The sequence below is a fragment of the Thalassophryne amazonica genome, chromosome 16 (genome assembly GCF_902500255.1).
Source record: "Thalassophryne amazonica chromosome 16, fThaAma1.1, whole genome shotgun sequence".
NCBI classification, from domain to species: Eukaryota; Metazoa; Chordata; class Actinopteri; order Batrachoidiformes; family Batrachoididae; genus Thalassophryne; species Thalassophryne amazonica.
The window spans coordinates 14,941,644-14,958,056 of NC_047118.1; the positions used below are offsets into that span (position 1 = coordinate 14,941,644).

Below are 16,413 nucleotides of genomic sequence, written 5' to 3' on the forward strand. Positions count from 1 at the left end.
ATCTGATATATAGTGACATCTTTATGATCAGTTTACATTCTCTCTGGTGATTGTGGGATTTATCATAGAGGAAAAAATTAAAACATTGCAGCGTGATGTTTTCATCTTGCATATTAGAGAGGTGACTAAGACAGTCTATTTTCATTTGTGTAACATTCCAATAATTAGACCTTCCTGTAGTGAATGTTACAATTCAGATTTCTCACGTGTCCTCCATAAATGACCATTGTAATGTTCCATTTTCTGGCTTACCACATGGCTGCTAGAGATTTGAATAAAACTGAAATTTGGAGTGGAATTCAGATTTGATCTTCCGAGGCCAGCCTCTCAAGTAGAGCCTATGTATGGAAAACACTAACATATCAGGTTGATTACCACTGAATCTTTTAAGGTTATTCTTGGAACATTTATTTTTGTGTTGGTTATAACTAGAATTGTTTTTCTTAAATTATTTCTATTTGTTTGTGTCTATTTTATTTGCAGTTTGAATTTTTGACTTCTAATGATTTGCATCTTCAATTTACTGTGATGTTTGTTTTTAACTATGAGAGCACTTTAGTTTCCTTAGAACTTTGTGTATGTAATATGATCTGCAGGTGTGTTTTGATCACAAACCCAGAATAATCAGCAAAACCAACAAAGATGATCCTTCACGTTGCTCCCATCCAGTGACAAAGCACGACTTTGAAGAGCATAAGTGAGTTATCTTACCTTTTTAAAAAACATTAAAAACATGTTTTTGGACAGTTGTGGAAGAGTTTGTCTCAGTTCTATTTCAGATAATCACCTCACACTATTATTATTATTATTATTATTATTATTTCCTTGTAGGTGCCTGGTTCACATTTTGAAGGAGAACACAGTGCGCTATTCCAAAATCAGACCTTTGAGTCCCCTGTGCCAATTGGACCTTTGTCGCCATGAAGTTCGTTATGGCTGCGTGAGAGAAGATGACTGTTTCTATGCCCACAGTCTCGTTGAACTGAAGGTTTGGATGCTGCAGCATGAACTTGGTAAGGCTGCTCTGGGGAAAGAAATGGTGAAAATGTGACTAGTGTTCCAGTAAAATGACTGCTTTGGATATTCCATTATTTTATTGTTCTAAAATGGTTTGTTTTTATTTTTGTGTATTTTGTTTGCATTCATTACATAGGCATCACCCATGAAAGTATTGTCCAGGAGGCAAAGAAGTATTGGAATTCAGCAGCTGCTTTGCAAGGAAACCAGGTGAGGTTACACAAACTTTGGGGTTGTAGTCATTGATTTCTCCTTTTTCTTCCCGCTTTCCTCAGTTTTTTTTCTACATTTTTCATTGTCAAATCTAGGGAATTGGCAGCGTAGCCTTTTCCACCTTTTAGTCTTTAAATTATTCTGTCACAGCTCCAGGCTTCATTGTTTTGCTTCTGTGGCACACAGTGAAGTGGTTCATGACTTGTAAAGTTGGTGCTGCTGATTGTTCTTTTTTTTTCCGCTGTATGTGTGCCGTTCTAAAAGATTATTAAGGTAGCTGTATTTTCTCTTTAACCGGGGAAGCTGCTCTAATGCACTGCAGCAGTAGCTGTGTCCTGATCCTTGTTACGATCACACTTGTGAGAGTATAGTGGCGCTCAGTAGACTTATGAATCGGACTGGTGTAATATTTGCATCTGTTCAAAAAAATGATTCATGAAGAGAAGGAAAAAAGTTGTCACGTTTATTTATTTTAATTTAATTAGCTTATAATGTGCCAAATCACAGCAAAAGCTGTCTCAAGGCGCCTTACATGAAACAAGTCAACATAAAATTTAATAAATAATTAAAAATGAATTAAATTTTTCAAATATATAAATAAAAACAGAAGTAAAAGAATAAAACAATACAAAAAAAAAACTTCCTAAGAATGTTATTTTATGGTGCTATGGCTTCTTACATCAACAAGAAAAATTAATCAGCAGGATCATTTATAATGCTCACACTGCATTAATGAGCAGAAGCTCAATTAATGTTTATTGTACAAGGCACAACCTATAGGTGACGTAAACACACAATGTAATTAAACTTTTGAAAACGCAACACATTTATAATGTAAACACCTACCTTAGATTTAACCTGTTGTTCATGTTGTCTCACACACTCCAGATGCATGCAGGGTTCTTGCTTGTGAAAAATCTGACATAATGCATTTTCCTCCTAAAAATTATACTTGCACTCTTAACTTGAAATAGTTTCTTTCATAAGACAGTCTTTTTAATCATTAATTTTATTGACTTATGCTTGTATGTGTGCATGTTTCTTCATGTGCCCTTTGTCACCCACTGCAGTAAGCTAGAGGACTTGTAACAGGTCTGCATGGTGAGCAGGCTTGGGCGTTAGTACTTTTTTAATTATTTTAAATTCACGATCTGTTTTATTTATTTATATGTAGATGTATTTCTAATGCATTTGACTTACACTTTCAACTAAACATAACCTACTAAGCAATGTGACGCACTTTGACACAGAGGCCTGAACAAACATGGTCCACAGGATGCAAGTTAGTAACCCTGATTTAGTCACTGCACAGGGGTTGACTTATTAATCTCTCACAGATGTCAGATTACGTATGATTCACTTCAAACCTCCCTGGGCAAAAAAAAAAAAAAATAATAATTACTCCACAGAAATTTGTGTTTGAGTGAAGGACATCTAGATGAATTAATACCTCAAGTCACCACATCGAGGGCTTTTAAATGAATTTTAATGACGCGACATCAGAAGTTTCCATTGTGACAAAATCATGACTGATCTTACCGAGTGATGTAGTGCAGCAGATAACAGAATATTTACAGAGGAATCTTTCAAATAGTGACACAAGCACCAAATTTGGCACAAATACTCCTTAGACATTACTCTTTTGAAAAAGCAGACAGCCCACTTGAATTTTCAGTAAGTGGTCAGGCAGGGGTCAATGAAGAATTGCACAGGGGTCAAAATTTATTGAAACTATACCACATTGTTTGTCTGAGCATAAAGAGTCAATGAAGATAGTTTGGACTATTTATGATTGAATTCTATGGATTTATGGGATAAAAACAGCTAAAGTGTTGACAGGTCAATTTCAGTTTCTGTAGGGGTCAAAAGTTAAAGTTGCTCGAGTTTTGTAAAAAGTGATGCAGATCATTGCTGGAGTTATAATAGGGTTCTTAAAAGGAGTAGTTTGCACCATGTGTTGTGCTTAGTTACGCATATCACATGTTTATAGAATCCAGTGGACATCAACCTTGTTTGACTTTTACTTTGGACAACAAACATTCAAAAGTTAAACCTATTCCATTTATTAATCCTATTAGCTCAATAAATAATTTGCATTACTTTTTTTTAACCCTGTGACCTATACCAAACTACACCTTTTTTTGGGATCTTTATGATCAGACAAATGTGGTATACTTTTCAATATAATTGAAGCATTTTTAAATTTGGGACCTGTGTTATTCTTCATTGACCCCTGCCTGGCTGCCTATTGAAAATTCAAGTGGGCCATCTGCTTTTTCAAGAGAGTAATATCTAAGGAGTATTTTTGCCAAGTTTGGTACTTGTATTACCATTTGAAAGAGTGCAGCAGATAACTGAAACAAATTGAAACGGTTTAGAAAAGGTGTATTTTATACAAGGTGTTTGCCCTGTTTTGTTCTGCCCTTATCCCAGTAAAATAACACAGGTTACCTTTTTTTATCTCACACAAGGGAGATAAGCCTCCTCTGTGCAGTGTTTCAGATGCACTGCACTGATAGAGGGACAAGATGTACCCATCCTCATAGAAAATACAGGGTAACATGTTGCATAAGCAAAAGGCAGCTTGAGTAAACAGGTTTCCTTATTGTGGCTGATTTATCTGTTTGCCATGGCAGAAGCAGCGTGAAAGAGTGGTAGATTTACAGAATTTATTATTTTCTTACAGACCCACACGTTAACTAGAAAACAATTCACAGCAAGTATTGGAAAAAGTCATCGTCATTCATGAGGTATTGGAAAAGTAACATCCAAAATGCTGTTTATCATATTACACATAGCTAGGATGCATAATTTAATTTTGTGAAACTTCTGTCCTGCCAAAGCATACATTGTTCTAAAAACAGATCAATATTACTTGCAACCAGACCTGTCTAAGACAATTTTCAATTAAGACAATACCAGATAGTACAAATACACTGCCTTCACATAACCGTGGGTTTGTTGACAAGCATGGCTTACCATAACTAATATGATGGAAATACAAGAATAACTTCTTGTTTATATAACTTTATCCCAATTCAAAGTTGAATATGCAGGTCAATGATTAACGCTTATTTATTTCTCAAGTCGTGTGAATTTTATGTAAATATTTCATGTGGTTTTCATCAAAATGTACACAGTGTGTACCAGATGTTTTATGGGCACATTGATTTGTCTAACAATTCAAGAGAGTTTAATAACATCATTTAAATTGCAATGCGCTGGTCACTGCACAAGTATTTGTAGTAGTAGGAAATTTTTAACTAATACTTTAAATCTTGTCTGCTCCACAGCTTTCTAGCACACAGAGAAGGTTTGGACCTCCAAATATGAAGCTGATGTTCGTTTGTGGTCAGTGTTGGAGAAATGGCCAACTGAGTGAAGCTGACAAGAACAAAAAGTATTGCTTAGCCAAGGCCAGACACACGTAAGTATTTGGGTTTCTTGTTCAGTTTATTTGTTTTGCATTACATAAGTCACCCCCAGGGTGCATCACAAGGGTAAGTAAGGTCTAACCTTCCCAATGCTATCTAAGGTTTTGATCAAGTCTTCCCACACCGTGGCAGTATAGCAGTCTCTCAGGACACTTTCCTGACGGAACGAGTGGTTACCAGCTGGCTTTGGACTGGGGGGGGAGGGGGGGTGGACTAGGTTGTGGTCTGACTTCCCTAGAGGGGGGAGGGGTGTGACTCTGTATGTATCCCTCACAAGAATAAGATCACGGATACAAGTGGCAGAAATGAGATTCCTCTGTCCAGTATCTTTGCTTACAATCCTGGACAGGGTGAGAAGCTCAACCATCCGGGAGAGACTGTGAGAGAGCTGCTGCTTCTTTGCATTGAAAGAATCCAGCGGAGGTGGTTCTGGCACCTAGTGAGGATGCCCCCCTAGTTGTATCCTTAAAGACACTGAGTTGCGACATCATGACGACGCCACGTGGATGCAACCTAGTGCCGAGAAGATGGTAGCGCAACGCCAGAACACCGCAAGGGACACAAAGGACGAAGCCAGTCAGACTCCAAAAATTAAACTTTTAATTTTTTTTCTGCGTCCTGTGCTCAATGCAGAAAGGAAATAGTTTAGACGCAAGTCAGAGCAAAGCAACGGTATTCAACGTGACTGTAAACCACACCCTCACAGTAAAACGTTACCCAACGCCAGTTTATGAATCCTGCTTTGTTCCATTGTTCCCAAAGTATAAATCACACAGAATTGTTTTTATACTGTGTACACAATGCAGTAAAAACTACACGCTCAAAAAGCACAGAAGAAAAAAATGCTGATTGCAGGCAGCTGCTCGATGTTACCTTGTCTCACAATTGTTTTTGAATAAAGTCCAAAGTCCTGCTCACAGCCTGATTGTCAGAGACAGGACGTGTGCACAAAATACAGTATAACTCCAGACATCGCCACATTTTCTCAGGGACAGTTCATTCGCGTGCGGACGCAGCTCGCGGTCAGAGAAGATAAACATGACAGAACTCAGCGCAGACCTGCAGCTCAGCACAAGACGTACAAACTAGAAGAGAAATCAGAGCGCACACAGACTGGCTGCAGCTGAGTCTGTCCGCATGCTCTCCTCTGTGTCCTCACCTCCTCTCTGCCCCTCTGCTGTGCGGTCTTCAAGGCATTTCCTACTGGGAGGAAACCCCGGGGAAGACTCAGGACACACAGAAGGGATTATATTTCCCCACTCATTTGGGAATGCCTCAAGATCCCCCAGGAAGCATTACAGGACTTGGCCGAGGATAACGAAGTGTGGGATGAGCTCCTTAGTCTGCCATCAATAAATGGCTGAAAATGAATGAATGACTTCATACTTTTTTCTTAACGTGTTACTACACAGGCAAGGGATGCAAAACATGTGTGTGTGTGTGTGTGTGTGTGGGGGGGGGGGGGGGGGGGGGGTTCTGCCAGTTATTTTATTTGATTAAAAAAAAAACAAAAACAAGATATTAGGAAGCTTTCACCTCATTTTTTTCAGAGTGTAACTTCTGTCATATTGTTTTTCACACTGGGTTGTTTTACCCTTTATGGGCTGTGTGAAACATTTAACAAATACCTCATTCATGGACTGCAGAGTTTGAGAAACAGCCCTTTTATTATTCTCTGCTAAAAGCAAACGGGAGCATTCACACCCATTTAAAAATTGCAACTGGAACTGAGTATTGCACTGTGAAAAGAATGTGCAAGAGGATATAGTGCCCTCCAAAAGTATTTTAAACACATTTTAATTTGTTTGTGCCATTTCAAGTGGTATAGAGGATTTTTTGAAAAAGAAGACCTGAAAGTTCAGTTACAATTTGCTAGAAGGTACATCTAAGATGTAAGCCTAGATTTGATTTGCTTTTGTGAAAGAAAACCCTCCTCTGTACCACTTCATCATGAAGCTGTATAACTGGGGATACATAATGCAAAATGCGCACAATGCACAATTTCTCCATCTGTAGCCAGAGAAGACTGGGAGTTCTTCTGAGCTGCCTGGGTGTATTGGTGGCTTTCCTCACTCGTCTCCTTCTTGCACAGTCACTCAGTTTTTGAGGACTGTCTACTCCACACAGGCTTACTATAGAGTGTCGTACTTTGATTTTCTTCATAACTGTTGTAAATAAAGTCCAAGACATTCAGTGGCTTGGAAATGTTCATGTATCCATCCCCTGACTTGTCTGAAGAAAACTAGCAATAAGACTGATTTACAGGTATTATACCAAAGGGTCCCACTATTTATGCAACCCATCATCTTGGCTTTTATATTTTTAAAGTTGTAGAGATTTGGTTTGAGTTTAAGGAAGACTTTTTTTTATTATTTTTATATTGAGAAGCCAGATTTACTTTTTGTTTGAAATGGCATAAACAAATGAAAATGCATGAAATACCAAGGGCCTGAATACTTTTGGAGGGCACTATAAATCATTAAGGTCTAGTCTGGCAGCACGTGCTGGCACCCTGGGTTGGTACATCTGCCACAGTATGAAACCACCTTGGGTACGCTTGAATGTAAAACTCACAGTTACAAATGGGAAGAGATCTAAAAATGCTGTAATTCTGGTGTGGACACACTGAGGCAACTTGTAAGCTTACAACAAACATTTTCCATCACTTAAGTGTTTAAAAAAATGTTAGCAGGATCAGACATGTCAGTTGGAGACATTTTCCATATTTTGTCACATGGAATGTGTGCTGCTTGGTCAATTAGATCAAATTAGAGTCTTATTTGTGGTTTCTACTTTAGGTGGGCAAAAGACAAGAGAGTTGTGCTTGCAACTTCTCTTGAAAGGAAAAAGTGGGCGGCGATTCGACCCCTTCCAACCAAGAAGCCCATCCCATCTCAATTTGAGGTATGTTTCCATCAATTACGACAGGAGCATTTGTTTCTCCCAGCCCCCAGCAGTTAGTTCAGTTTCAGTTAATGCACAGTACTTCCTTTCAGATTTGCATGCATGTGACAGCTGGCAAGAAGTGTCAATACATCGGGAACTGCACCTTTGCTCACAGCGTAGAAGAAAGAGACCTTTGGGGCTACATGAAGGAAAACAACAGTGAGTTTGATTTACTTTTTTTTTTTTAAGACGTTTGTGTTTATAGAGTTCTTTCAGATGTGCATCAGTCGCCACATCTTTTATGAAGCTGTAAACGCACTCCGTACGTCCTTTGTAGTTCCAGATATGGATCAGCTGTACGAGATGTGGCTTCAGTCTCAGAAGCCTGGCTGGGGCGAAGAATCTTCCAGTAACTCTGTTCGTGAGAACGGCAAGCAGATCCACATGCCGACAGACTATGCTGAGGAAGTGGTGAGTTCAGCAAATGTATGGTGGTCGGTGTTTGCGCCTTGTAATCATAGTTGTTGAGATACCAACGTTTTGGTACAAACCAAGTCTATCTCTATATCTATCTAGGTTCTTGAAAGTGCCAAGAAAGCTTTATAAAGGAACCCACCACTTTAATCATATTTTAGATCTTGTTCTGACTTATGGTATGGAAATAGAAGACTTAACAGTATTCCCTGAAAACTCCCTTTTGTCTGATCATTTTTTAATAACATTTACATTTACCCTGATGGACTACCCTGCAGTGGGGAATAAGTTTCATTACACTAGAAGTCTTTCAGAAAGCGCTGTAACTAGGTTTAAGGATATGATTCCTTCTTTATGTTCTCTGTCATATACCAACACAGAGCAGAGTAGCTACCTAAACTCTGTAAGGGAGATAGAGTATCTTGTCAATAGTTTTACATCCTCATTGAAGACAACTTTGGATGCTGTAGCTCCTCTGAAAAAGAGAGCTTTAAATCAGAAGTGTCTGACTCCGTGGTATAACTCACAAACTCGTAGCTTAAAGCAGATAACCCGTAAGTTGGAGAGGAAATGGCGTCTCACTAATTTAGAAGATCTTCACTTAGCCTGGAAAAAGAGTTTGTTGCTCTATAAGAAAGCCCTTCGTGAAGCTAGGACATCTTTCTACTCATCACTAATTGAAGAAAATAAGAACAACCCCAGGTTTCTTTTCAGCACTGTAGCCAGGCTGACAAAGAGTCAGAGCTCTATTGAGCTGAGTATTCCATTAACTTGAACTAGTAATGACTTCATGACTTTCTTTGCTAACAAAATTTTGACTATTAGAGAAAAAATTACTCATAACCATCCCAAAGATGTATCGTTATCTTTGGCTGCTTTCAGTGATGCCGGTATTTGGTTAGACTCTTTCTCTCCGATTGTTCTGTCTGAGTTATTTTCATTAGTTACTTCATCCAAACCATCAATATGCTTATTAGACCCCATTCCTGCCAGGCTGCTCAAGGAAGTCCTACCATTATTTAATGCTTCAATCTTAAATATGATCAATCTATCTTTGTTAGTTGGTTATGTACCACAGGCCTTTAAGGTGGCAGTAATTAAACCATTACTTAAAAAGCCATCACTTGACCCAGCTATCTTAGCTAATTATAGGCCAATCTCCAACCTTCCTTTTCTCTCAAAGATTCTTGAGAGGGTAGTTGTAAAACAGCTAACTGATCACCTGCAGAGGAATGGTCTATTTGAAGCGTTTCAGTCAGGTTTTAGAATTCATCATAGTACAGAAACAGCATTAGTGAAGGTTACAAATGATCTTCTTATGGCTTCGGACAGTGGACTTATCTCTGTGCTTGTTCTGTTGGACCTCAGTGCTGCTTTTGATACTGTTGACCATAAAATTTTATTACAGAGATTAGAGCATGTCATAGGTATTAAAGGCATTGCGCTGCGGTGGTTTGAATCATATTTGTCTAATAGATTACAGTTTGTTCATGTAAATGGGGAATCTTCTTCACAGACTAAAGTTAATTATGGAGTTCCACAAGGTTCTGTGCTAGGACCAATTTTATTCACTTTATACATGCTTCCCTTGGGCAGTATTATTAGACGGTATTGCTTAAATTTTCATTGTTACGCAGATGATACCCAGCTTTATCTATCCATGAAGCCAGAGGATACACACCAATTAGCTAAACTGCAGGATTGTCTTACAGACATAAAGACATGGATGACCTCTAATTTCCTGCTTTTAAACTCAGATAAAACTGAAGTTATTGTACTTGGCCCCACAAATCTTAGAAGCATGGTGTCTAACCAGATCGTTACTCTGGATGGCATTTCCCTGATCTCTAGTAATACAGTGAGAAATCTTGGAGTTATTTTTGATCAGGATATGTCATTCAAAGCGCATATTAAACAAATATGTAGGACTGCCTTTTGCATTTACGCAATATCTCTAAAATCAGAAAGGTCTTGTCTCAGAGTGATGCTGAAAAATTAATTCATGCATTTATTTCCTCTAGGCTGGACTATTGTAATTCATTATTATCAGGTTGTCCTAAAAGTTCCCTAAAAAGCCTTCAGTTGGTTCAGAATGCTGCAGCTAGAGTACTGACGGGGACTAGCAGGAGAGAGCATATCTCACCCGTGTTGGCCTCCCTTCATTGGCTTCCTGTTAATGCTAGAATAGAATTTAAAATTCTTCTTCTTACTTATAAGGTTTTGAATAATCAGGTCCCATCTTATCTTAGGGACCTCGTAGTACCATATTACCCCATTAGAGCGCTTCGCTCTCAGACTGCGGGCTTACTTGTAGTTCCTAGGGTTTGTAAGAGTAGAATGGGAGGCAGAGCCTTCAGCTTTCAGGCTCCTCTCCTGTGGAACCAGCTCCCAATTCAGATCAGGGAGACAGATACCCTCTCTACTTTTAAGATTAGGCTTAAAACTTTCCTTTTCGCTAAGGCTTATAGTTAGGGCTGGATCGGGTGACCCTGGACCATCCCTTGGTTATGTTGCTTTAGACGTAGACTGTGGGGGGGTTCCCATGATGCACTGTTTCTTTCTCTTTTTGCTCCGTATGCATCACTCTGCATTTAATCATTAGTGATCGATCTCTTTTTCCTGGTTCTTTCCCTCAGCCCCAACCAGTCTCAGCAGAAGACTGCCCCTCCCTGAGCCTGGTTCTGCTGGAGGTTTCTTCCTGTTAAAAGGGAGTTTTCCTTCCCACTGTGGCCAAGTGCTTGCTCATAGGGGTCGTTTTGACCGTTGGGGTTTTTCATAATTATTGTATGGCCTTGCCTTGCAATGTGGAGCGCCTTGGGGCAACTGTTTGTTGTGATTTGGCGCTATATAAGAAAAAAGTTGATTGATTGATTGAAATAACACTGGTTTCTACCCAAAAAAAAGTTCTTGCATGGACTTTGAGAGCTAATTTAGGGTGATTTTGGCATAGAATCTGAACTCACATTTCCTCTAATCACTTTTTTTTTTTTTTTTTTTTGCAATTTGCATGTTCCATATTGATGGATTCTGCAAATGTTGCTCATTCAGAAGTTTGACACCACTAATCCTGCTTCAAAAGAATAGTGTTCTAAACAGGTTTGCGAAATGTGAACAAGAGCCATATCGTTTATGGTGCCGAAGAGGTGTGCGAGACTGCAGCTTTTGCTTCAGTGCTTGATACGAGAATGTTTTCATATCTCAAAAACGTGATTGGGAAGAACTAACACCATATTACCCAAAATCTGTTGGAAAAACTCCATGCAAGAAAAATTGTGTTGACCAGTGTAATGCGGTCAGCTCTTAATGTTTAGTTTCCTTGCTTCGGGCAACTAAGTGAAATGTGTAAAGCTGCCAGTATGTTTTTATGAATGAGCTTCACCATAAAATTTTAACATTAAAATAATGGCATCTGTATCGCCAAAAGATCATTGTGGTCCTATGGAGTAAACGGGCTAAGCGAGAACAAACATCTGTTCAAGAAGTAATTTAGGAAAGCTTCACATGGGAATTAAGTTCCAACTATACGCTCTTGGCTTTAGAAGACTATTAAATTGCTGCCTGCAAGTATCGTCCTTGTTTATCAGAAGGCGGTGCTCCAAACATGCTAAGATCCAGGGTCTCTGACTTTCAAAGAAAATAACTTTCAGTAGTGTGATTGAACAATTTGTAATCACTCTCGTTGCTGTTTCGTCTTTTCACAGGCTGGTAATCACTGTTGGCTGTGCGGTAAAAACTGCAATAGTGAGAAGCAGTGGCAGCAGCATATCACTTCAGAAAAACACAAGGAGCGAGTTTTCAACTCTGAGGATGATCAGAACTGCTGGCAGTATCGATTTCCCACGGGCACTTTTAAAGTTTGCGAGCGGTAAGACCAGTGTCCTCAGAACAGGCTCGAGGAGGCATGTGTTGCTTCTAACCCTCTTTACGTCTGATCTCGTGCGTTTGTTGTTTTTTTTTTGGAACAGGTTCCTCAAAGGCACGTGCACGGAGGAGGACTTGTGTAAGCTGGCCCATGGGGAGCAGGAACTAAAAGAGTGGCTGGAACGCCGTGAATTCCTTTTGATGAAACTTGCCAAAGCCAGAAAAGACCATCTTATAGCACCGAACGACAATGACTTTGGAAAATACAGTTTTCTGCTTAAAGACATTAAGTAAATGACGTAGACATGATCCCTGACAAAGAAAGCAGTATTGTGTGGCACAAACAGTCTTGAGACGGGGGTGATCCTTCAGGTCCCACGTGGAAGGAGGGAAACACCCTGATCTCACAGCATGATTTTACTGAAGGGCTCTCCGACCCCGCCCTCTGATTGGTGGTTGGTTTACTCTGTAAAGGCGTGTTACTGTTAACAGTGAATGTTACATGGGACATTCCTGGAGCTTTGCTATGCACCTTTCAGAATAACTGAAACTGGTGATGAAAATAGCATGTGTAAACCTCAATCAGAGACACGATCAGATACTTATAAAATTCAATTCTTAAGCAGGTTCTGTGTTAATGACCTTTACCCTTCAGTAAGTTTTAAGTATGAGATACTTAAAAAAAAAAAATCAAGTGTTGAGTTAACATTATCTTATTTTAAATTGTCAACATTTTCAATTTACATTTGTGTAATAGTGTTACCAGTGTATTGGGCACCAACCAAATAAAGGATTTTTTTTAAAACTGATGTTTAGATTGCTGTGTTTTAATATTTACACATCAGCGCAGTCAGAAGCGAAGTTCAGTAGACTATTTATTCAGAGATAAAATTGTACATCCACTACTTTGTGAGTTATCTCAAATGGAACCTCCATTAGTCCACAGGCCAGACAACCTAACAACAACACTTGAGAGAACTAAACACAAGAAAGCATGGTGGCCATCCCAGTGTGGCTGCTGTAGCCAGGTAGGGGTTCAACATTTAAAAAAAAAAAAAAGCTACAGTCATATTGAAAAGTACATTTGTTCATAAAGATCCAAAGGGTAATTGCTTGGACTACCTATGACAGAATGGGGTAAAAAAAAAAAAAGTCAAGTTCAGTTTGTACAGGAGTCAAAAGTTAAAATTGCTCCAGTTTAGGTTATAAAACTAGGCAAATTATTGGTTGAGCTAATTGGGTAATAAAAAAGCCATAATTGAATTGAATTACCTTTAGCCAAACTTGAAGCAACTTTTTGATGTTTTTACCTCATACAGGCCATCCAAACTGTATCCTTTAGAAATCTTTATGATCAGATGGTATAGTTTAATATGACCACAGCATTTTTAAATGTTGACCCCTGCCCCCATCCTCCTGACAGCCAGGGATGACCACCATACATTTTCATGCATGCCATGGTATAGTGAGGCTGGATTCTAGGTGCTGTTTACATCGCTACAGCAGATCACACATCTCCATGTCACCCTATATGTGATCTTTGTGCAGTTTTATACCAGATGCCCTTCTTGATCCCAGACTCTTCCTGACTCAGCTCTCCATTTTCATCTAAGCTTTATCTTGTTCGCCCCCCAGTGGCTGAGTTTTGCCAATACAATCTTGTGTTAAATCGGGGGGGAACCCCAGCAGGTTTCACAAACCTCTACAATGGAGCGGTTACAGATTTGCTCCTCTTGTTATGGTCTGGTGATGTCAGGTCTTGGATCATGCAGTGGGGTTGTTGCCTCCATCACACTATGGTCACAGACCAGTTGTCTGCCTCGTTGGTTGCCATCCAGGACCAAGTTTGTGACAAAGTGACAGTGACCAAAGACATCAAGCTGTTGTCTTTGGTCACTGTCACGCAACCATACAGTAACACAAGAAGCACAAGGACCCAAAAAACATGGACATTCTGCAAAGACAAGTCACTCCTCAAAGAGATGCACGTCTGATGGCAGAGTCCAGGAAGGCACTGAAATCCTGGATGTTTGTCTTTGACTGTCATAAACCCAGACACTCGGATTCCTCACTCAGCTTCAAGTACTTATGGATCTGTTAATTTTTTGGTAAATACTCCAGATGAGTCCGTGTTTAACATTTTAACATTCTTTAAATTTAACATTCTGCTCATATTTGATCACAGCATGACGGCCTGTATATTTATAAAAAAAAAAAATGTTCAGAAAGACAAATCTGTGTTTACAGTCTTAACGGCTGAGTGTGTCCGTGTCCATGGTTCATTTCACTCTGCACACACCTCTGATCCTGGTTTGTGGAGTCTGATTTTATCCTGCTGCCATCCAGTAGATTCTGCTGTGAGGTGGGTCTCTAACCCCCCTCCCCAACTGTCAGAATACTCGTCCAGACATTTGATGCGCAGGTTGTCATATTTCCACCCACACGGGTGTCTTCAAGTCAGCAGCACCTCCTGCAGGTCCTCCACCTCCAGCTTCCACATCCGTCTGTGGAGCGTGGTGAGCTCAGAGAGGTCTGCCATTTTGACGGCCTGGATGACGGGCTCCGGCGAGGCGGCCCGGATGACACCCATCACCATCATGTAGCTGCCTGTTTAAAAAAAAAAACTGGTTCGAGAACACTGAACTGCTACAGTCCGTTACTGGGTGACAAGCCACAGCTTAATAATTAAGGATTTTCTCAGGGGATGAATGCATGAATATTTCTAATAAGTTTGACTTTGACCATCAGTCATCAAGTACAAACAGTGTGGTACTGGATGGCAATCCATCTGGAGTAGGCAGTTCTCAAAATCTGAAGAAAGCAAGGGCGAGGGAAGCCACCAAGATGCCAGAACTTTAAAAGGAGTTAAGAGGCTTCTGCGGCTGTGTGATCAGAAACTGCATTGTACAGCTTTTGTCTGCTACATTACCATTTGCACAGCTTCAGTGGAACAGGGTGTGAAAATTTCAGCTCGTCTGCCAGAAGGCACGTGGAGACTGGAGCCTACATTTCTACATTTGATGTGTTTGTGTTGCAAATTCTGTTCCACCATGAGGTGTGACTTCAGCAACAGATAAAAACTGCACCATACATACATAGGCCGTGGGCCAGAAATGGTCCCCTTCTCACACACACACACACACAAAACAAAATTCATCTTTTTTTTTTTTTCTTCAGTCTTACATAAATTTAGCATTGAAAATATTGGGATGCTCTGGCTTACATTCATGTATCCAAACTGTCTTTGATAATGTGCAAATAATAAACAGATTGCATCCCAGTATTTAACATATTTTCAGAAGTGGGTGACTTGGTGGCTTTCCTCACCTGTACACTTCACTCAGGTTTTAGAATGGCCTCTTTCAGACAGAATTAAATATACCGATTTGTGGTGTTTATGATGTCAGTGAATATCAAGACTTTCTCTTCATGTCTGAATTAAGGCTGAAAGTTTAAACTACAACCACACGCTGTTTATTCTCCATTAGTGGTGATGTAGAAGAAAAACTCAGTGTAAATAATAAATAAATCCTTAGGAGGGTTTAGTTTTCAGCACTAGCTATCCGCTAGCTAACTAGTTACCAGGCTACATCTGAACTGTGGTGGTTGATGAATTCACCTGGAGACAAACACGGTTTTCCTTTGGGAATGGTGTTGATGCCCTGGACGACAAAGGTACCGGTTTCGTCCATCAGGAGCACCGTGTCTCGGTGCAGCTGGACCTCCAGCACAGTTCCCTGCATCCACACCATGGATACCGGCAGAGAGCGGGCCCGGCCCGGGCGCAGCACGCACTCGAGCCTGCCGTCGGCGCTTCTCTGGCTCTCTGCCGTCCTCAGCTGCCCTGACAGAACTTTAACAGGAGGAGGACGTGTCGTTTTCTCCCCAGTGTTCATTATCAACTACAGGGGAAGTTTTCTGACTGGACGGACGGAGCCTTGACCCGCTTTACCGCGTACTCAAGACAGAAAATACAAAACGTATCCTTCCGCTGAGTTCCTTCAAAATAAAAGCATCGCTTCAGGTAGCTTGTGCAAAATGCATGTTAACATACCTACACAAATAATGACACAGATTGGAATGCACCATGGAACATTGTCAAGCATGGTGGCCTGCAAATAGTCCGGATCTTAATCCACTGAAAATCTTTGGTGGAAGTTGAAGAAAATGGTCCATGACAAGGCTCCAACCTGCAAAGCTGATCTGGAAACAGCAATCAGAGAAAGTTGGAGCCAGATTGATGAGGAGTACTGTTTGTCACTCATTAAGTCCATGCTTCAGAGACTGCAAGCTGTTATAAAAGCCAGAGGTGGTGCAACAAAATACTAGTGATGTGTTGGGAGCGTTGTTTTGTTTTTCATGATTCCATATTTTTTTCCCTCTGCTTGGTCTAAAAAAGTAACTAAAAAAGTTACTGACTGCCACAGTTTTTTTTTTTTCCTGATTTCTCATAGTGTTTCTTAAAGCCAGAAAGTTGCCATTTGAAATGACTTTAGTTTTGTGTCATGTCTGTGATCTGCTTTTTTTC

At 40.0% G+C, this 16,413-nt stretch overlaps 2 protein-coding genes across 2 annotated transcripts in view; one reads left to right on the plus strand and one right to left on the minus strand.

Moving 5' to 3' along the window:
* zc3h7a (zinc finger CCCH-type containing 7A) overlaps positions 1-12,694 on the plus strand; it is a 37,207-nt gene extending 24,513 nt beyond the window's left edge. Inside the window, exons 15-23 of the mRNA XM_034190090.1 lie at positions 597-697; positions 832-1,013; positions 1,154-1,227; positions 4,524-4,657; positions 7,463-7,568; positions 7,661-7,769; positions 7,888-8,021; positions 11,726-11,889; positions 11,990-12,694. Coding sequence (XP_034045981.1) covers positions 597-697; positions 832-1,013; positions 1,154-1,227; positions 4,524-4,657; positions 7,463-7,568; positions 7,661-7,769; positions 7,888-8,021; positions 11,726-11,889; positions 11,990-12,179 — 1,194 coding nt within the window. The 3' untranslated portion in view covers positions 12,180-12,694. The remainder of the gene's footprint in view (positions 1-596; positions 698-831; positions 1,014-1,153; positions 1,228-4,523; positions 4,658-7,462; positions 7,569-7,660; positions 7,770-7,887; positions 8,022-11,725; positions 11,890-11,989) is intronic.
* A 1,304-nt stretch (positions 12,695-13,998) lies between these two features.
* Positions 13,999-15,835, minus strand: LOC117527913 (recQ-mediated genome instability protein 2-like). The gene is made up of 2 exons (XM_034190419.1): positions 15,505-15,835; positions 13,999-14,492 (listed from the first exon to the last, which is right to left on the minus strand). The coding sequence occupies exons 1-2, from the start codon at positions 15,779-15,781 to the stop codon at positions 14,338-14,340; spliced, it is 432 nt and encodes a 143-aa protein (XP_034046310.1). The 5' UTR covers positions 15,782-15,835; the 3' UTR covers positions 13,999-14,337.
* Between the last annotated feature and the right edge of the window lie 578 nt (positions 15,836-16,413).